A 22,577-nucleotide genomic window follows, 5' to 3' on the forward strand; every position below is an offset into this window, starting at 1 on the left:
CTTCTTTTCCCTCTGTCAGTTAGGTTAGTATGTGGAGTAACTACAATGTTGTTGATACATCCTCAGTTTTCTCCTTTCACAGAGATTCATCTCTAACTGTTTTAAAATCACTATTGGCCTAATGGTGAACTCCCAGTGTCCTTCCTCTACGGCAACTAAATTAGGAAGGACGCCTGTATCTTTGTAGTGACTGGGTATATTACTACATCATCCAAAGTGTAATGAATAACTTCACCATTTTCAATGGGATATTCAATGTCTATTTTAGTTTTTTCTCGACAGCAACTAAATTAGGAAGGACGCCTGTATCTTTGTAGTGACTGGGTGTATTGATACACCATCCAAAGTGTAATTAATAACTTCACCATGCTCAATGGGATATTCAATGTCTGTTTTTTTTTCTTCTACTCACCTACTGTAATGCGGATATCGGGAGTCGGGAAGTAAGTGCAGATGGTGAGTTTAATAATAAACGGAACAATACAAGATACACGAGTGGCCTACAGATATGAAACACATAGTCAATACTGCCTGGGGAATGGAACTAAGAGAGTGACAGATATGCGGGAGGTAAGAAGTGAAGTAATGGAGTCCAGGTGTGCCTATTGATGAAGTGCAGGTGCGCGTAATGATGAAAGCCAGGACCGGTGGTTAGTAAACTGGCGATGTTGAACACCGGAATGGAGGAGCGGGAATAGACGTGACAGTACCCGACCTCCGACCCGCGGCTCTAGCCGCAGGAAGACGCCGGCCCCCAGGATGAGGAGCGTGACGGTCCGAGCTGCGAAGATGGAAATCATGGGTGATGTTGGGGTCCAGAATGTCCTCCACCGGAACCCAACACCACTCCTTTGGGCCGTACACCTCCCAGTCCACCAGGTACTGGAGCCGACACCCACGATGTCTGGATTCCAGGAGGGATCTGACGACATAAGCAGGACCTCCCTTCATGTCCACGGACGCCTCACTGCGGTGGTGATCCACCTGCTCCTTCTGGCGACAGATGGCACACTGGAGCCTCACATAAGCATCACTCCAAACCTCCTCTGTGAGGAGTCCACTGAGCCAGGGCCGGCCGATAACCCAGGACAACACACTGGAAGGGAGTAAGTCCACCGAGCCAGGGCCGGCCGATAACCCAGGACAACACACTGGAAGGGAGTAAGGCCACCGAGCCAGGGCCGGCCGATAACCCAGGACAACACACTGGAAGGGAGTAAGTCCACCGAGCCAGGGCCGGCCGATAACCCAGGACAACACACTGGAAGGGAGTAAGTCCACCGAACCAGGGCTGGCCGATAACCCAGGACAACACACTGGAAGGGAGTAAGTCCACCGAGCCAGGGCCGGCAGATAACCCAGGACAACACACTGGAAGGGAGTAAGTCCACCGAACCAGGGCCAGCCGATAACCCAGGACAACACACTGGAAGGGAGTAAGTCCACCGAGCCAGGGCCGGCAGACAACCCAGGACAACACACTGGAAGGGAGTAAGTCCGGTGGAGGAGTGACGTAATGAATTCTGGTCGTATTCAGCCCAGGGAAGGAATCGGGCCCACTCCCCCTTCCGGTCCTGGCAGTGACTCCTCATGAACCTCCCCAGCTCCTGGTTCATCCTCTCCACCTGCCCGTTGGACTGAGGCCAGTACCCAGAAGTGAGGCTGACCATGAACCCCAGTTTCTCCATGAAAGCCATACATACCCGCAACGTGAATTGCTGGTACAATAGAGGCAGGATACTTGTCCACATGATTAAGCTTGTATTTAATGTTGCAAAAATTACATTAACTCATTTTCGACCAAATGAGCAGTTATTGCCTTTTTGCTTGGTAGGGCAGAGTAGACGTGACACCTACCAATAGGTGCCCTTCTTTGCGAGGCATTGGAGATTCTCCCTAGCCTTTGTGGTTGAATCTGTGTTTGAAATTCGTTGCTCGACTAAGGGACATTACTGATAATTGTATTTACTGATAATTGTATTTGTGGGGTACAAAGATGAGGTAGTCATTCAAAATCATGTTAAACACCCTATTATTGCACACAGAGTGAGTCAATGCAACTTATATGAATTGTTAAGCAGCATTTATTTTACTCCTGTATTTATTTTGGCTTGCCATAACAAAGGGATTGAATACTTATTGACCCACAACATTTCAGCTTTTCATTTTTAATTAATTTGTAAACATTTCAAAAATATAATTCCACTTTGACATTATGGGTACTGTGTGTAGGCCAGTGACAAAACAAATCTAAATTTAATACATTTTAAATTCAGGCTGTAACAGAGCAAAATGTGGAAAAAGTCAAGGGGTATTAATACATTCCGAATGCATTGTATGCATGAGCAAAACACTCAAATAAAAAGTGAAGCTATGTACTGTCATATGAAACATTTTGATCTCAAATCCAAAATGCTGGAGTATAAAGACACATTCTATTTTATTTTAGAATCACTATCCAAATGCATACGTAGGGGAGTGTACAGTGGCTTGTGAAAGTATTCACCCCTTTGGCATTTTTCCTATTTTGTTGCCTTACAACCTGGAATTCAAATGGATTTTTGGGGGGGTTTGTATCATTTGATTTACACAATCACTTTGAAGATGCAAAATATGTTTTTATTGTGAAACAAACAAGAAATAAGACAAAAAACAGAACACAAGAGCGTGCATAACTATTCACCCACCCAAAGTCAATACTTTGTAGAGCCACCTTTTGCAGCAATTACAGTTGCAAGTCTCTTGGGGAATGTCTCCATAAACTTGGCACATCTAGCCACTGGGATTTTTGCCCATTCTTCAAGGCAAAACTGCTCCAGCTTGGATTGAGGTCTGGGCTTTGACTAGGCCATTCCAAGAAATGTAAATGTTTCCCCTTAAACCACTCGAGTGTTGCTTGAGTTGTATGCTTAGGGTCATTGTCCTGCTGGAAGGTTAAACTCCGTCCCAGTCTCAAATCTCTGGAAGACTGAAACAGGTTTCCCTCAAGAATTTCCCTGTATTTAGCGCCATCCATCATTCCATCCATTCTGACCAGTTTCCCAGTCCCTGCCGATGGAAAAACATCCGCACAGCATGATGCTGCCACCACTGGTGTTCTCGGGGTGATGAGAGGTGTTGGGTTTGCGCCAGACATAGCGCTTTCCTTGATGGCCAAAAAAGCTACATTTTAGTCTCATCTGACCAGAGTACCTTCTTCCATATGTTTGCTTATTTTTTTCTTTAAACAATTGGCTTTTTTCTTGCCATTCTTCCGTAAAGCCCAGCTCTGTGAAGTGTACGGCTTAAAGTGGTCCTATGGACAGATACTCCAATCTCTACTTGTGGAGCTTTGCAGCTCATTCAGGGTTATCTTTTGGTCTTTTTGTTGCCTCTCTGATTAATCCCCTCCTTGCCTGGTCTGTGAGTTTTGGTGGGCGGCCCTCTCTTGGCAGGTTTGTTGTGGTGCCATATTCTTTTCATTTTTTAATAATGGATTTAATGGTGCTCCATGGGATGTTCAAAGTTTCTGATATTATTTTATAACCCAACCCTGATCTGTACTTCACAACTTTGTTCCTGACCTGTTTGGAGAGCTCCTTGGTCTTCATGATGCTGCTTGTTTGGTGGTGCCCCTTGCTTAGTGGTGTTGCAGACTCTGGGGCCTTTCAGAACAGGTGTGTTTATACTGAGATCATGTGACAGATCATGCGACACTTAGAATGCACAAAGGTGGACTTTATTTAACTTATTATGTGACTTCTGAAGGTAATTGGTTGCACCAGATATTATTTAGGGGCTTCATATCAAAGGGGGTGGATACATATGCATGCACCAATTTTCTGTTTTTTATTTTTAAGATTTCTTTGAAACAAGTTATTTTTTTACATTTCACTTCACCAATTTAAACTATTTTGTGTAATGTCCATTACATGATCTCCAAATAAAAATATATTTATTTACAGGTTGTAATTCAACAAAATAGGAAAAAGCCTAGGAGATTAATACTTTTGCAAGGCACTGTAAATAACTTAATATACATTTATTTGTATTCTATTAGTTTATGACGACAGTATATGTTTTTTCCCTTGTTTGTAGAGCAACCATCCAGAACCTTGTTAAATAAATCACCCCTTCCATTCCTACCAAATAAACCGGGTGAAATCCCTTTGTAATGTACCTCCTCCTCCTGTGTTATCGGCACACCATCACAGTAGCCCACACCCAAACCACCAGCATGTTCAACTCCAATAACAGTAGTTTAAACCACAACCCTACAATACCAACACAAACGTTCTGTTCAGTTTTTTAAGGCCTTGCTGTTTATTCATCTTTTCCTACAACAGCAAATTACAGAATTAATTATATAGTAGAAGCAGTATTGAAAATACACGTTTTTTTGTAAAAAGAAGTTGCACAAAATGTTAATGACAGTACAAAACGAAGCAATAATAATTCAGGTAAATGGCTACATTACTATAGGAAATTTGTGTACCTTTTTCAATAATGAAAACATCTCAATAATTTGTACATTTCAGAATTATATCACATAATCTGAAACTATAAAAATAAGAAAGAAAATTAACACTTTTTTTCTGTTTTTGTTTTTGTTTACAAATGACAACCTTATTGAATATATTTATCAGTGCAACATTGTTTATTTTTAGTTTCCACGCTACAGTATCCATTTTCTCTAGTTACCAGACTGAGGCTACTGTCCTCGAAGCTGGATGCACAAAACAGTAAGCATTGCAAAGTGGGAAATCAAACCTGAAATGAACATAACCCAAGCTGAGAATGTGTTCACCACAGCACACGACATAGCACACAGATGTAGCAGATGTCCCCCTGTTCAACATCATTATGTCTCTCTGATGGTTGTGCTGTAGAAAATCCACTGGACATTTCCAAAGGTCAAGTCCTCCTCAGACCTGATACTGTGAGCCTCTTACTAAGTCCTTACTACAGATCCCCCTTACTTCTCCATCCCAAACACTCTAGGAGGGTTGATAGCTAGATTGATTGGTAAAGTGAGTCTGAAATCCAAGACTCGAGATTTCAGAGTTGACATCGATGCAACTTCAGCTGAAAAAATTACGAACCATCGAACAGTATCGTTTCTACAGTCAACCCACCTTCCCCTCTTGACTTTGCCAGGAGTCCAGTCCATTTACTGTGAACATTTGTTGAAAAGGGGTGGTTGTGGTTGAAATGCTGCAGTCCAGTAGCAGTAGTGTGTTGATAACAAACCCCTCCCCCAGTAGAAGAGGTATCCAATCATCCTTTGGTAATGACAACAGGGCAAGTGGCCTGATTCGCCATGCTTGATGACATCACTCAACCCCTTAGCTCTGTACCAGCGTCCCTTCCTAATGAAATCAGCCCTGACATCACAGCGTATAGCTGTTACACATAAACCTTACGGCGCGACTATTTTGTAGTAGGGTACAGAATGTGACAATACAATCCAAACTGTGTTATTGTTATGATTATGAGCATCTAGTCTGCAGTGTGAACGCGATAGCACCATTGATACACCCCAGTATATGTAATCCTCCACCCCTCAGTATATCTCACTAGTGAGGATTAAGATGTTGGATAACGAAGTGCATGGTCGTAAAAGTTAGCACTTTTTTGTATGACAATCCACAGATGTATGTAGCTGGAAATAACAAGCCACTGGTCAACCCCATGAAGCTAAAGCAATAGTTTTTTTGGTATGCTGGCAGACATTATACATATCTTCTTCCACTGCTGCAGTTGATATGAGAGATGATAGACCCTGTGACCACAGAAGGATATGGGGTGTGTGGCTGCCATATGTTAATTAGTGTATAGAAGTTAGTAACATGAATACAACTGTTTTTATTTTTTCCTTTTCTGTTTACAGTAACTTCTTCGTCCTCCCCATGGTGCCGTGAAGTGGATTGCATCTAGAAGATGTAGAACAAGAAAATGTATTCTTTGAATGTGCACTGGCCTATCTTTACACAGCACACAGAGCCTACTCGAAATGAAACCATTAAACCAAAATACTTCACTCTTCACAACAACAGGCAGATGATTGTATTTACAACACACAACCCATTGGAAAAAGGGATACTGCAGCTTTTTTTCAATTTTTTCTTCTTTAAAATAATTCAAATATATTAAAACGTATATACAATTATTATGTGGGTCTGGGACAGAGAGAGAGAAAAGTGCCATGGAGGGATTGGATCCTGTTTTGCAGACTTGATTATTAGCTCATTTAAAGCCCCTGCTTCAGATGTCACAACGTGGTCAGAACGTAAGAGATGTAAAATCTCCAAAATCAACAAGGAAGCCAACAAATATGTATTAAAGGCACTCAGAACCATCTACTGCCAAGGGGTGCAACCTTTACCTTTAACCTCTGACCCACACCTGTAGACAGGGGCAGAGGTCAGGGGGGCAGAGGGCACACCCTGCTGCTACTCCACCATGGTGCAGTATGACCAACAATATTGTCAGTTATGGTTAATTTTGGGTTTTGATACTTCTCCTTCAACACAAACATTACTTTGATTTAAAATAATTATAATAACAAAAATGTTTCTTCCTCACAGAATATGATAAATACTTTAAACATTGATAATTAAATTGGTCTCAACACCAGCATCCGATTGTAAAAATGAATGAAAATCAAATAGAACAATTTAAATAATAATCTAATCATCTGTACATATTTTTTCCTCCTGTATTTAAATTTGTACACAGTGTCTCCTACTGGTAGGTTCCCATTACTGCAGCTCCTGAGAAAAGCAATGGCTCAATCACAACCTCCCATTGGTTCCTAAACCTGGGCCTCCTCCAATGAGAGGCCTCCAGCAGTTCCTTTAGCCCCAGCCACACATTGAGTCTTGGCTATGCCTACAGTCTTGTGCACACGCACAAAATGCTACACTCCCCACACACACACATCTCACTTCCCCCTTCCCGCTCACGCCTCTGTGTATGAATTCTGTGAGTTGAGTTTGTCTTTCTTTAGCTTGACTCCGTCCACCAGCTCAAAGTTATAGTTCTCCAGAGCGGATAAGTTCCTGTCTGACATGTGGCCATGTGAGCAGGCACAGTAGAGGACGACCCCACAGATGGCCCCCAGGAAGACCCCCAGGGCACTCATAGCGATGATGGTGATGAGGATGGGGTCCAGTGTCTGCAGCATGTTGCCTGCCCCGCCACTGACACCGTTGAGGATCTCATTGTTCTCCATCATGTCAGGGAAGTCTGTGATGTCCACAACTACAGGAGAGAAGAAGAAGAGGGTGAGTAGACCCTCATCTCATTTTCAACCATCCCAGTATTCATGGTAATCTACAGCTTTGTAGATAGCTGTTACATATGTTTGGACAATGATTGTTATTATCTTTCCAACACTGAATCCCTAAGCTTTGTGTTACAGAGTAAAGAGAGAGAGGTAGAGGGGGAGCAGACGTATTAGTGAAATCTACTGCATTGCTAACACATGTCATCATATGTATGTTACTCTGTTTTACAACACTCAACCCCATAGACGTTGTGTATTAATATGTAATATGGTGACATACTCATTTCATTAAATCGGTCTTCAGGCAGCATGGGCTCTGTAGGAACATCAGGATCTGTTGAAAATGATAGGACGAGTCAGTTACAAAAGCACTTCCCTCCAGCACAATAGTAAAAAAATCACCATCACTCTTTACATTGAACATGCCATAGAGGGACAGTTTCCCAGACACAGATTATGCCTAGCCATGGACAAAAAAAAGCATGTTCAATAGCGAATCTCCATTGAGTTACATTTTTTTTGTCCAGAACGTTGCTTAATCTGTGTCTGGGAAACTGGCGCTAAAGGTCAGGCCTGTCAACACTGGTGTCCTTAGGTCACTGGTTCAAATCCAGCTCAAAAGATCAATGTAGCGAAGTAACAGTCACCCTTGCAGTCAGCCATGTTCAGATTGTCCAGGATCTTGATATCATCCACAGCAATGTCACCCCAACTCTTCCTCTCCACAAACCCTTCAATCACCACCTGGGAGAGAGAGAACAATTGTTATAATAAAAAAATAAAAAATGTATTTAACAACCCTTGAGCAACCTCTCAGCAACTAATTTCACAATTCTAACTTTATCACTACGCCAATCACCAAGTAGCACTAATAAAACAGACAAAACTGGCACTGCAATTCAAACAATGTATTTATACAATTCACACATACAATTCACACATTTAATGTATATGATGCTACATTGATCTGTCCAAGCTTATAGTTCAGTGTATGGACACTCTCTCTCCATACCATACCTGGTAGGGTTTACTGGAGTGTGGTACTAGCACGCGTCCCTCTCTCCAGCGGTTGCCCTGGTGACCGCTGACGGTCCACAGTAGTATGTCAGCAATGCCATCGACCGTCTCCTTCCTCTGTTTGATGTGCAACGTGCCAATGTGCGAGCCAAACATGTGGTACCAGAACGACACGCACAGGTCAGACTGACCAACTGTCACCACCGGACTGACCAGCCTAGCAACCTCCGTTTCCTGGGAGCCCGTCGCTAGGGTGTAGATGAAGTTACCGGATCCGCCTGAAGAGGGAAATGATAAAGTAGGAATAGCCCATGAGAAAAGGGTGTAGATGAAGTTACCTGATCCGTCCGAAGAGGGAAATGATAAAGTAGGAATAGCCCATGAGAAAAGGGTGTAGATGAAGTTACCGGATCCGCCTGAAGAGGGAAATGATAAAGTTGGAATAGCCCATGAGAAAAGGGTGTAGATGAAGTTACCGGATCCGCCTGAAGAGGAAATGATAAAGTTGGAATAGCCCATGAGAAAAGGGTGTAGATGAAGTTACCGGATCCGCCTGAAGAGGGAAATGATAAAGTTGGAATAGCCCATGAGAAAAGGGTGTAGATGAAGTTACCGGATCCGCCTGAAGAGGGAAATGATAAAGTTGGAATAGCCCATGAGAAAAGGGTGTAGATGAAGTTACCGGATCCGCCTGAAGAGGGAAATGATAAAGTAGGAATAGCCCATGAGAAAAGGGTGTAGATGAAGTTACCGGATCCGCCTGAAGAGGGAAATGATAAAGTTGGAATAGCCCATGAGAAAAGGGTGTAGATGAAGTTACCGGATCCGCCTGAAGAGGAAATGATAAAGTTGGAATAGCCCATGAGAAAAGGGTGTAGATGAAGTTACCGGATCCGCCTGAAGAGGGAAATGATAAAATTGGAATAGCCCATGAGAAAAGGGTGTAGATGAAGTTACCGGATCCGCCTGAAGAGGGAAATGATAAAGTTGGAATAGCCCATGAGAAAAGGGTGTAGATGAAGTTACCGGATCCGCCTGAAGAGGGAAATGATAAAGTTGGAATAGCCCATGAGAAAAGGGTGTAGATGAAGTTACCGGATCCGCCTGAAGAGGGAAATGATAAAGTTGGAATAGGCCATGAGAAAAGGGTGTAGATGAAGTTACCGGATCCGCCTGAAGAGGGAAATGATAAAATTGGAATAGCCCATGAGAAAAGGGTGTAGATGAAGTTACCGGATCCGCCTGAAGAGGGAAATGATAAAGTTGGAATAGCCCATGAGAAAAGGGGTAGGTGATGACATCTAAAGTAGTGGTGGGGAAACAAATCATCTAATGACAACTCTTGGTTTTGACAGTTTTTACACTGGACATAAATGACGTATACTGTTATCATTAGCTTCTGTTGTTGTTGTTGTGTCTGTACCTGTGTGGTCCATGTTGGGTCCGGTGTTGAGCGTGGGCGTGCCGCTGGACTGTATCTGCCATCTGAAGTCGCTGTCCACTGAGGTCCAGCCGCAAAACGAGGGGTCGTTGGCCCAGCCAAAGTCACATGCAAACCACAGGAACGCTGCAGACAGGGGGACAGATCACAGGTCAGTTATGTCTCATAGAGATGCATATAAATAGGAGCGGTTTCCTGGACACAGATAAAGCCTTGTCCTGGACAATAAAAAAATTTTTTTTTAAAAAAGGTAATCTGTGGTGTGACAGGGGTCAGGGTAAGAACACCGACTGGTTGAAATAGACCATTGTTTTAATATGGTACTGAGAGATATACTCCAAGAGTATTTGTGTTGACCTGAGGGTCCACTCGACGAGAAACAGTGAGTCTTGTGGAGGTGGAATATTTAGGTAAACCACTAGAGGGCAGCAGAGAACTCTGAAACTCAAATTTCAGAGGAAAGGGTAGATACAAAAAACTATGAGAAAGGGAGAGAGAATTAGAGGATGGTACATTCTTGACAGAATAGGGTGGTGGTGGTAGGAGTGAAGAGACTCCATGCAGACTTTTCAAGGAGGGAGATTGAATAAATCCAGTTAATCATCTATTTTAATTAAAGGGCCTGTGAACGTGATATGGGTTCATAAAAGAAAGTGTACAATGACAGTAAAGGGATACATAGCAGGTGAGAGGAGAGAGACAGAGAGAGAGACAGAGAGCTTGTGTGTGTGTTTTCCTTTACAACAGCCTGCTGAGAGAGAGCCCATTGGGCACAGACGTCAATTCAATGTCTATTCTAGGTTGGTTCAACGTAATTCCATTGAAATGATGTGGAAACGACATTGACTCAACTAGTGTTAGCCCAGTGTGAGGTCTTTATAATGAGCAGAGCAGAGCCCCGTTGGACTCTAAAGGCAGATATGGCTAATAGAAAGGACTTGCATTCCTGACACACAATCCCTCTACGGACACACACACACACACACACACACACACACACACACACACACACACACACACACACACACACACACACACACACACACACACACACACACGTGTGTGAGAGCGGGTCGATGGGGAGCCTCGTTTTGTTATGAAATTGGATAAAGAAAGAGACTTCCAAAGAAGCAGCACAACAGAGATATGTTTAGAATGTCAGCAATGCTTCAGAAGCCCTGTGTGTCTGTGTACGTTGGGCACTAAGGCCCCAGCTCACCAAAGAATAAAACATTTGAGCCAATATTCCCTTTAATAATCTCTGGGTTTTAACTAGTTTCTGCAGGCACCAGAATATATTTACCCATTAAACACAAAGCATGGAATTCTCATGTGGAACCACATTTCAGGCACAGAGACACATTTTTCCGTTCCCAATTAAGAGGGCTTTTTGTTTTTTTCCATTCTAGGGAGGACTGAAGCAGGGATTCTGAAAAGTTACCCGTAAAATGAGCAGCCCAACAGTTCTGAGGAACACTAGAGAACACATTTTTCTTAAATAGTCTGCTGGAAAAAACTATATCTACCCACACACGAATTAACCTCACATGCTCACACATGCATTCAAAGCCCCTCAAACACATACAGTCACAAGAGTCTTGTATACAGTACATTGATAATACAATGGATCCTAACCTGGGATGGTGTCCACCTCTGTCTTGCCCTCTGGCGCTGTGGTCCCACCTGTCAGAACAACAACACAGTGGCAGGACAGTTAGTCTAGCCGTAACACATAACAATGATATATATATATATAGATATGCCATTTAGCAGATGCTTTTCTCTAAAGCGACTTACAGTCATGCGTTCATACATTCTACATATGGGTGGTCCCGGGAATCAAACCCACTACCCTGATGTTACAAGCGCCATGCTCAACAAACTGAGTTACAGAGTACAGTTAGCCTAGTGGTAACGCATAACAGTGTAGCACAGTTAGCCTAGCTTCCTCTAGCTCAGAACACAATGTAGCTCAGTTAGCCGAGCTAGCTTCCCTCTTTTGCTGACACTCGTCTGTGTTGAGGCTATAGTTAAAGAGGAGCCTTGCTGACAGAAGGATAAGGGTCATACACATTCCTCCTTTATTCTGGTTCAAACATATGCCCTCTATCCTATCTCTCTTAACTCATACCAAACATTTCCACACTCCCTCTTTCACGACATATAGGGCCAGGAGGGAGAGAACCAGAGTAACTGAGAGTGCCATGCACATCACTGATGGCTGGAGACTGCTGCTTTAAAATGGGAGGAATAGCCATAAAGATAACTCTATGCCTGAGTCCAAAATGGCACCCTAGTCCCTATATGTTGACATACTTCTGACCACAGCCCTAGGGGCCCTGGCCAAATTAAATGCACTATGAAGGGAACAGGGTGCCATTTGGGAGGTATCCATAAGGAACAGCAAGGTATAGCAAGGTTGAAGGCAGGGGGAGTAAGGCAGGCTATAATTAGGTTAGTAGGGAAAGAGGTCAGGCTAGAAAGAGAACAAGGCTGTCTGTCTGTCTGTCTGTGTGTGTATGTGTGTATGCCAGGTTATTATATAGCGAGAGTAGGGGTAGAGGGGTAGGTGAGATAGCAGTCTCATGAGAGTGATGTTAGCACCTGTCACATCGTAGTCATCACCTGTTCCACTGTGGCAGCTGGCCTGGTCATCATCACACTCATCTGACGGAGTTGTGGATGCCAGTGTGGTGGGGAGGGGAGTGGGAGCTGCGGAGCAGAGGGAGAGAGAGGGCAAGAGAGTGAGAGAGGACACATGTTAAACTTGCAATCAGCTGCTCCTTTATGGTTTGCGGTACCACACGCACATACACACACATAATACAAACATATACAAGGCAGGCCGTGCCAGTGTCACGAAACTGGGATTCAATCACTGAGCTATTAGCAGCCCTCCTTTTATGAGGATGCAGAGGGATGTATAAATATATATTTTGGATGGTGCATGGTGGATGCTTAGGCTTTAGGTTGAGGTGTGTCCCCCAAATGGTACCCTATTCCCCATGTCTTGCAATACTTTTGACCAGAGCCAATAGGCCTCTCATCAAAAGTTGTGAACTTTATAGGGAATAGGGTGCCATTTGGGACGCAGTTTAGGTTTGGGTTTAGGCTGGATAGGAGATGCATAGGGCCTGGGATTGGGCTGAAGACTGGGCCCCACCCTGGTCTATCATTAGGGCCCGCTGGCCTTGTTGGATGTGGGCACGGCCCCAGCTCTGTTCCACACTCTGCTAACACACAGCCTGGATGTGTTTACCCTGACTGAGTAATGAGGGCTTCCCCTGGAGGGAGGGAGTGAAAGTGAGAGAGCGCGAGAGGCAGAGAGGCCGAAGGGGAGAGAGGGAGAGGAAATGGTGCAAGTGTAATCTATAATTTCCCTCGCCCTCTGCTAGATGAAATATGAGTGAGTTCAACCTCTGTCAGACTCAGGGTGAAGAGGTCATTGACAGGTTCAGTGTTCTAGTTGGAGACTTCCATAGAAAAATTTGAATTAGGTTTTACTAACTCGGGTTTAGCTTACATACCACCACTCATTGTCTCCTAGCTGGTATTAGCACCTGTGTGTGTGTGTGTGTGCAAGTGGTGCACAGGTCAGCTAATAACCCATTCGCAACTGCCCAACTATATGAGATAAAGTGAAAATATGAGGCCTGCACCCAACCCTAACCTGCAAATATAGAAAATGCGCTATAGGCTATTCAAAGACGGCAGAATTTTTTTTTGATGGGGGTGCCTGATTTAGATATGTTTCTGCTTATAGTTTCCGACATTTTGGTAGGCTATTTGTTGGTCAACTTGTCTATAATTACATACATGCAGCTTCTCTTCTGTCATCATATGTTGCCATAGAAGACTAAATTGTCACGTTCTGACCTTTGTTTTGTCTGTATTTAGTATGGTCAGGGAGTGAGTTGGGGTGGACAGTCTATGTTTGTTTTTCTATGATTTGGGTATTTCTATGTTTCGGCCTAGTATGGTTCTCAATCAGAGGCAGGTGTCATTAGTTGTCTCTGATTGAGAATCATACTTAGGTAGCCTGGGTTTCACTGTGTGTTTGTGGGTGATTGTTCCTGTCTCTGTGTTTGCACCAGATAGGACTGTTTTGGGTTTTCACGTTTCTTGTTTTTGTTAGTTTGTTCATGTGAAGTGATTTATTAAAACATGAATCAAAATAACCACGCTGCGCTTTGGTCCGCCTCTCTTTCACATAAAGAAAGCCGTTACATAAATAAACCCTTGCTAACCAGAATAATGCAATAAGAGCGATAGAATTAATACTTCAATCTAGTTGACATCGTTAAAGTTCTCTGTCATCTGTCACGGAGCCAAGACGTTTAGGGACTGGGGAGAAAATACAATAGCCAAGAAGAAACGGGAAAGATTTTCTTATGAAAAATGTCCAAATGACATCAGTTTTACCAGTTGTAAGGGTAAAAAACAAGATTCCAGTTCGGCTTCGATGCATATTTTATGTGGTTGAAACACTATCAGCTTTTATGATGCTTTTATTATGAAGACAGAACCTCTACAGATGGTATCTAACTGAGCATTGCATTCTCTCAAGATGCAGAAATAAATCAATAATACTTCTGTTCCAACGTCCAAATTTTGCTTATCATTTAACTGAAGAAATGCTTAATTCTGCAGGAGCCTTAATTAATATTAACTATGTGAGAGGTTATAGAACCACGGTCAGTGTCCAGATTTCAGTTCCCATTTAACCCATCTAAACATTAGGCTACAGTTCCCTTGACAAGCCATATGTCTATTTGAAGTCCCGTCTTGCAAACTGTCAAATTTGTAAAGCGCCTCTCAATCATCAAACATAACATAGCTGGCACTGCTGTTATCCTCTTTACCACTTCACCAAATCTTTTCCAAACATTACTTTTCTGGCCTTCCCATCTTTTTATTTTTAACTCTCCTTTCGCAGCTTCTTTCGTATTGAATTAAACTTCTACAATATCCTTTTTGCCTCCTTGGATTGACGGTAACTTTTTCTAATACCAGATATATCAGGATAAGGTAAGACCCAGATGCAGACCGTGTCGAAGTAACAATGTTGATTACAGCAACAGAGGCAAAGGTACAGAACGGCAGGCAGGGTCAGGTCAGGCAGAGTTCTGAAATCCAGATGGGGGAAAGGTACAGGACGGCAGTCAGGGTCAGGGGCAGGCAGAGTGAACAGGCGGGCGGGTTCTGGGTCAGGACAGGCAAGGGTAAAAAACCAGGAGGGCGAGAAAAAGAGAGGCTGGGAAAAGACAGGAGTGACAGTACCCCCCCACCCTCCCCTTTAGTAGTGCCACCTGGCGTCCTACCTGGGCGCATACCTGGTTGACCGGGGTGCCGGCGGTGGAAGTTGGCGATGAGGGCTGGGTCCAGAATGTCTCTAGCAGGGACCCAACACCTCTCCTCCAGGCCATAACCCTCCCAGTCAACCAGGTATTGGAAACCCCTGCCCCGTGGTCGAACCCTCAGGAAGCGTCTCACTGTGTACGCGGAATGGCCATCAGTGACACGGGGAGGAGGGGTGGGCCTGGAAATGGAAGACAAGGGGCTGTGAGACACAATCTTGATACGGGACACATGAAAGGTGGGGTGTATACGAAGGGTACGGGGCAACAGAAGACGAACAGCAGAGGGGCAGATCCCGGGTGGAGAGCCATACCTTGGAGATGGGGAAAGGGCCGGTAAACCGGGGACAGTTTGCGAGACTCCACCCGGAGGGGAAGATAGCGGATGAAGAGCCATATCTTCTGCCTGAGATGAAACCGGGAAGCCGGGGTCCGATGGCGATCCGCTTGTCATCGACACCTGGAGGTGGTCTTGAGGAGGGCCGACCGGGCTCTCCTCCAGGTAAGACGACAGCGGCAGAAGGTATCCCGGCCTCCTCTTCCTGCTCAGGGAAGTGTGGGGGCTGATACCCCAGGGAACACTCAAAGGGAGATAGGCCTGTGGCAGAGAAAGGAAGGGTGTTGCAGGCATATTTGACCCATACAAGCTGCTGGATCCAGGGGGTGGGGTTGGCAGAGACCAGGCAGTGCAGGGTGGTCTCGGGGTCCTGGTTGGCTTGCTCAGATTGGCTGTTGGACTGGGGTGGAACCCGGAGGACAGGCTGGCCGACGACCCAATGAGGATGCAGAACACTTTCCTGAACTGGGACGAGAAATGAGGACCCCGGTCGGAGACCATGTCCACGGGCAGTCCATGGATCCGGAAGATGTGCTGCACCATGAGCTGGGCCGTTTCTTTGGCAGAGGGTCATTTGGGAAGAGGAATGAAGTGGGCGGCCTTTGGAGAACCGATCCACCATGGTCAGGATGACAGTGTTGCCATCGGATGGGTGAAGACCTGTGACAAAGTCCCGGGAGATGTGAGACCAGGGACGGTGAGGGACAGGCAGAGATTGGAGAAGACCAGCCAGAGCTTGCCAAGGAGTCATGTTCTGTGTACAAACTGTGCAAATGGCGATGAATGAGGACACGTCCAGGACCATGGAAGGCCACCAAAAGCGCTGTCGCACAAAGGCCAGGGTCCGACGAGCGCCCGGGTGACAGGCCAGCCTGGAGGAGTGGGCCCACTCCAGGACTGCAGAGCGGACGGTGTTGGGAATGAACATCCGGTTATCAGTGCCTCCCCCGGGGTTTGGCTGGGAATGCTGTGCCTCACGGACCTGCTTTCCCTATTCCCCAGCTGAGTGCCGTCGCCAGGCATGAGGTGGGATGGTGGTCTCGGTTCCAGGGTAGTAGTCGTGGGGCTATAGCGGTGCGACAGTGCATCCGGCTTGACATTCTTGGATCCCAGCGGGAATGAGAGAGAGAAGTTGAACCGTGTGAACAGCAGGGCCCATATGGCTTGCCTGGAGTCGAGGCACTTGGCGGTGCGGAAATACTGCAGGTTCTTGTGGTCAGTCCTCACGATGAACGGATGTTCCGCCCCTCCAGCCAGTGCCTCCATTCCTCCATCTTCACCGCAAGAAGCTCCCGATTCCCCACATCATAGTTCCTTTCTGTGGTGTTGAGGCAATGGGAGAAAAAGGCGCAGGGATGTAGCTTGAGATGAAGGGCAGAACGCTGGGACAGGACAGCCCCCACTCCGACGTCCGAGGCTTTGGCTTCCACCACGAACTGATGAGATGGGTCCGGATGAACCAGGATGGGAGCTGTGGTGTAGCAATGTATGAGGTCCCGGAATGCCCGGTCAGCAGCTGGAGACCACGTGAACGGAACCTTGGGAGTGGTGAGTAATGGTGAAGCCAGGGTGCTGTAACCCCGGATAAAGCGGTGAAAGAAATTTGGCAAACCCCAGGAAATGTTGCAGCTTCACCCTGGACGTGGGCTAAGGCCAATCCATCACTACTCTCACCTTCCTGGGATCGATCTGGACACTCCAAGCAGAGATGATGTAACCCAGAAAGAGGATGGTGGAGCGATGGAACTCACACCTCTCCGCCTTCACAAACAGCGGATTCTCCAGAAGGCGTTGAAGGACCTGCCGGATGTGGAGCACGTGTTCTTGAGGAGAGTGGGAGAAGATGAAGACGAAGACGAACCGGTTCAACATGTCAAAGAACATCATTCACCAGAGCCTGGAACACAGCAGGGGCATTGGTGAGGCCAAAGGGCATGACCAGATACTCGTAGTGGTCACTAGGCGTGTTGAAGGCGGTCTTCCACTCTTCCCCCTCTTGGATCCGCACCAGGTGGTAGGCGTTCTGTAGATCCAGCTTGGAAACACAGTGGCACCCTGGAGCGGCTCGGAGGCCGAGGAGATGAGGGGTAGCGGGTAGCGGTTCTTAAGCATAATGTTGATGAGTCCACGGTAGTCAAATCAAATCAAATCAAATGTTATTTGTCACATACACATGGTTAGCAGATGTTAGTGCGAGTGTAGCGAAATGCTTGTGCTTCTAGTTCCGACAATGCAGTAATAACCAACAAGTAATCTAGCTAACAATTCCGAGAAGGTGGAGTGGCCGATGAGATGGCGCTGCTAGCAACTGGGTTACTGAGTTACCAAGAGAGTCTGGGAAAAGACAGGAGCTGACAGGACAAACGCTGGTAATCTTGACAAACAAGACGAACTGGCAACAGACGAACAGAGAACACAGGTATAAATACACAGGGGATAATAGGGAAGATGGGCGACACTTGAAGGGGGTGGAGACAATTACAAAGACAGGTGAAACAAATCAGGGCATGACAAGATAGCCTAAAATAATGAAAGAATAACCTCAATGTAGCCTATATAAATTGCACACAGATTTTTTTAAGGTATTGTTTTCTCTTTATTTTACCCGTCCGCCACCCCCCTGCCCTTCAGCCACACAATATTTGATGACGCTAAACCCGTCCGCCCCGCGGATATAACCTCGGGGACTGAAGGTTATGAGTCAACCCGTGCATCACTAGTGTATGTGTGTGAGTGTATGTGTGTGAGAGAGAGAGCATATGTGTGTGTGTTCGAGTGTGTGGTAGCATTAATAGTGAAAACAAGCATTATCATCCCTCTAAAGCCCCCAGTGGGACTCCATGTCTTACACAGGGCTGCGCTCCATACAGCCTCCCTGAAATCCAATATGTACATCCACTTAGGCCTGGCAGAACATGTTCTTATAGCTGAGCTGGTTCTAGTCTAAATTAGCTTTCAGTGGGGGGGGGTAGAGAAAGGGAAGAGAGATAAAGTAAAGGAGGTGAGAGAAAGAGAGAAAGGGGGGGGGAGAAAGAAAGAGATAGAAAGCGAGAGAGAGGGGCAGAGGGGGGAGGGAAGGGTGGGAGAGAGGCCCCAGAGATGGAACCGGGACTAGAAGGGGCTTGCAGTAATCCTCAGGCCAGGTGGGGTTTCATTTGATCCCATGTGCAATGTGCATGAGTGGTCTTTCTTCAGGAATAACTTTTATGCAGCACACATGGAGACAAGACAACTGTCCCTCTCAGGGAGATAGTGTTGCCTTTTGTGCCTAGGACAAGCACCATACATTCAAACACCACCTCGACAAACACCATGCATTCAGCTCTAAAACTGTCATCACACAGATGATAGAAGATGGACTATGTGTGTCTGTGTGTGTGCCTGTGTGTCTGTGTGTTGTGTGTGTGTGTCTACAATTAAAATGCGTGTGTGTAGGATTCCATTTGAGGCCTACCTTCAATCTCACAGCCCAGGAGCTCGAGTCGGAGGCCCATTCCAGCAGGGGTGGACCTCTCTGGGTAGACCCTGACGTAGCGTGTCAGCAAGGGCTCCACGGTCCTCAGCTCTGGTGTATCGTAGTTCTGATTCCCCTCAAAAATCTGTGGAGAGAGACAAAGAGAGAGAGACAGAGGTAGTAAGACCTAGATGCACTATTGTAAAGTGGCTGTTCCACTGGATGTCATAAGGTGAAAGCACCAATTTGTAAGTCGCTCTGGATAAGAGCGTCTGCTAAATGACTTAAATGTAAATGTAAATGTTAAATGTAGAGCGAGGTAGAGAGATCTATTGTTATTTTTAGAAATCCTTTATTGGCACCATTTAGCTACTGTGCATACAAAGCAAGAGAGATATAAAACGAGACAGAGACATTCAGAGAGAGATACAAAGAGAGAGAGAGAGAGCGCGCAATATTACTGTCTGATAATGTCATTGCTCTGTCTGATATCTCTCCTATCAGAGGCACGAAAGCAGGCTTATTCCTTCCTTCTGAAAAGGAGCAGGGCTTTAGCAAGGCTGAGAGGGGGGAGAAAACAATGGAACGTTGACCCATTCCTCTGGCTGACATCTAAAGTGCTGTCAGTGGGACTGCAAACAAGAGCCCGGTGGCTACAACTAGCACCAGCCACCCAGCAGGACACAGAGGTCAAAGACAGACTCGGCTCTCTCTGTCTCTGCTCAGGCTCTGATAAAGAGAGAGGCTAGGGGCCCTTTAGTTGGTAATAACGTAGAGATGAGGTACGATAGAGGAAAGGAGAGGTTTGATTCTGTCTCCGCTCAGCCTCTGAAGTTATCTTCTGAAAGAAAGGGGGATTCACTTTGGGAATAACAGAGGTAGACGTAGAGGAGAGGACAGTATAGGAGAGGAGAGGAGAGTATAGGAGAGGAGAGGAGAGTATAGGAGAGGAGAGTGGTGGAGTGCAGTGGATTAATGGCCTTTAACACAGGAACAAGTCTTGTCTGTCTTTGATGCTCGGAGGTTTTTAGCAAAAAAGGGAGAGACGGAAAGAGAGAGGAAGAGAAAGGAGTGATACGTAGGACAGGAGGATATCGAGCCTCTCACTCCTTCATAAATCAACCATCAGGCCATCTGGAACACATTTGTATCCTGTCAAAGGAGGTTGTAATTGGGGATGGGCTGTAGCGGTGCTTCCTGGAGAGGTATGTGTGTGTGTGACACGCACAAAGCATATCAAGGCCTGCAGATACATCTGGGGTGGTTTCTGCGTGTCACATGCTCTCTCTCAGCTCTCCTGCCTCTTCTCACCTCTCCTCTCTCTTGAGGAGAGCATAATTCCACTGAAATGCTTGAGCAACACCAGTAGAATATTAAGAGCAAAGACGCTAGGCAGCATAGGACTAGGAGAAGCATTACAGGTGGTTATACAAATGTGCTATAGAGTACTACCCAAATGGATTCGGCCACAGGACAGGGATTATTACCTGTATCAATGTCACTGTATGTCTGTGGATGGTTTTCAGTTGAAAATATTAAGATCATTTTCCATTAGTTAGTCAACCAAACCCTATTTTTTTGTCAACTCCTCAACACGGTAAACACAACAAACAAACAAACAAACAAACAACCAATCAAAACCGTCCTTTCTCTCACCTTTGGCTTGTTGCCGTTAGCGTCCTGGACCATCTTCCAATCAGATTCATTGTTACTGTATCCCAGTCTGAACTTCTTCATGAAAACCTTGTTCTCTCTGTATTTCCCTCCCTGGATGATGAGTCCTCTCACCAGCTTCTCCTCCCCCAGATCCACCTGCAGATGAATGGAGATGAAACACCTCATAAGCAGTTCATAGACATGCATGACAAGTCTTATAATGCATTATGACAGAATCATAATGCATTATACCTGCATGCCTTAAGTAAAACGTTACCAAACTGTTTATTTGCAATGTCATCATAAATTTTGCCAAATTCTTTGTACGTGAATGCAGAATATATACTGAAAACCAAAATGTATTGTGATATGTTACTGTATATGAACCAATATTTCATAACCATCAAACCTTTCTCTAATTACAAAGCGATTAAAAATATAAGAAAAGTCTATTATTGTAGGTGATCTAACCTGTAGCCACTCTGAGGTGAAGGGCTGGGGCTGGGGAAGCAGGGTCCACCCGGAGCGGCTGGTCAGCAGGCGGGCGTTCTCAGGAACCCAGCTCCGGTCAGTGTGGGACGAAGCTGTGATCTGGGCATCTGTGATCAGACCTGATACCATGCCCAGCATGCCCGAACATGGGTACTCTGAGAGAGGGAGAGAGAGGGGTTAACAGAAGTCTTTCATTGAGCAAGAGGTGATTTGAGAGAGTACCTGCTGGGATATAAATATAGCAATAAATTATTTGTATCAGCAGCCAGAGAAAGTTGTTCTTCATGGTTTACGTTTTTAAGGGGGGAAAGATGGGGATGAAGTGAATGATTGAGACAGTGAGTTATAGCGATGAATAGGGATGGTGTGAGAAACAGTTTCTCTGATGCATCCACCTCTCTAGACATTTCTCTCTCGCTCTCTCTCTCTCACACACACTCTACCTCTCTCCTGACGTCTTGCATACTAATGTCTCTGCCCACAGCGATTGTCTCCCGGCAGCCAATTAAAATGATCCTCTCCTTCGGCGTTCGTTTCTACCTCTATGCATTCTGGGATTTTCTTTCATCTCTAACCCTCTCCCTCTATGCCCATTCCCCCCCCCCTTTCCTTTTGTCTTTCTATACCTCTGCTTTCATTTAGCCCTCTGTTCTCAGAGCTTTCATCCTGAATCTGCGTTAGTTCATTTTCACCCCCTTGAGAACCTTGTGCATTCTGCCTTTCATTCTACGTTTCATATGCCCTAGCTGCATGCTTCCAGTACCGATTTCACTTTGTGCTGCGCCGTTTCGTTTGCTGGCAGAAATGTTCTGTCAAAGAACCAACACACATACAGGCTGGCTGGCTTGTCTGTCTCCTGGCTGGCCGTCTCTTCCATTTCCTTCCACTTCATCAAAAGCGTCTGATTCTGCAGTGACCTGCAGTAACCAATATCATCCTTACAATCTGCTCCCAGGGAACGGGATAAAAGCAGATACATTTTGGAACGTCTGCATCTGTATTAAACTCAGAATAACTCTGCCAACTCAACAGAAAAAGGCTTCGTTTCAGTCCTCTCTCTCTCTGCCTTTATAGTTATCTGATGTTGTTCCTGTTCGAATCAGAGAATGAACTAGTCTAAATTAAATTAGAGAGAACTCCATGGTTCCTCGGGACAGGTCCAAACGCTCACTGGGAGATTTGTCATCCATTTGAGGGTTCCCTTTCGTCAGCTGCCAAGAGCCCTATGAGTGTGATCTCTGATAGTGCCTGTGTCAGAGGGAGGCTAAGGCACTCCAGTGCAATGGCTCGCACTCTCGCTCTTTGAAGTAGATGGATAAAACAGAGTTGGGGGGGGGGGGTTCCAGGGGGTTGGAAAGTTTGGGTGATCAGAGCCATCCAAACTGTTGTAATGAGCTGTTAATGCACCTCAGCGGTCTGGTTGGAGATTGTTTGGGACGGCACGCATGGCGGACACACCGACCGTGTATATGTGTGTGTGTGTGTGGTGGAACACCACTGTAAGGGGCAGGGTAACCCAGGGTTTGAGTGGAGAATTCTCTGGCTAAACACACACA

The 22,577-nt window shown here is 45.5% G+C and overlaps 1 protein-coding gene across 3 annotated transcripts in view; it reads right to left on the reverse strand.

The window, feature by feature from the left end:
- Positions 1 to 5,824: 5,824 nt before the first annotated feature.
- Positions 5,825 to 22,577, reverse strand: part of LOC115130459 (neuropilin-1a-like) — a 119,297-nt gene continuing 102,544 nt past the window's right edge. For 2 of the 3 annotated variants that reach the window (XM_029661629.2, XM_029661632.2), the window contains 10 exons: positions 21,001 to 21,176; positions 20,530 to 20,685; positions 18,874 to 19,018; positions 12,330 to 12,437; positions 11,361 to 11,408; positions 9,708 to 9,851; positions 8,285 to 8,562; positions 7,915 to 8,011; positions 7,548 to 7,601; positions 5,825 to 7,242 (listed from right to left, as the gene is read on the reverse strand). In XM_029661629.2, the coding sequence (XP_029517489.1) occupies positions 6,941 to 7,242; positions 7,548 to 7,601; positions 7,915 to 8,011; positions 8,285 to 8,562; positions 9,708 to 9,851; positions 11,361 to 11,408; positions 12,330 to 12,437; positions 18,874 to 19,018; positions 20,530 to 20,685; positions 21,001 to 21,176 (1,508 nt within the window). In that variant the 3' untranslated portion in view covers positions 5,825 to 6,940. The remainder of the gene's footprint in view (positions 7,243 to 7,547; positions 7,602 to 7,914; positions 8,012 to 8,284; positions 8,563 to 9,707; positions 9,852 to 11,360; positions 11,409 to 12,329; positions 12,438 to 18,873; positions 19,019 to 20,529; positions 20,686 to 21,000; positions 21,177 to 22,577) is intronic. The other variant, XM_029661631.2, reaches the window with a different exon arrangement.

The sequence above is a fragment of the Oncorhynchus nerka genome, linkage group LG6, assembly GCF_034236695.1.
Source record: "Oncorhynchus nerka isolate Pitt River linkage group LG6, Oner_Uvic_2.0, whole genome shotgun sequence".
Taxonomy (NCBI): domain Eukaryota; kingdom Metazoa; phylum Chordata; class Actinopteri; order Salmoniformes; family Salmonidae; genus Oncorhynchus; species Oncorhynchus nerka.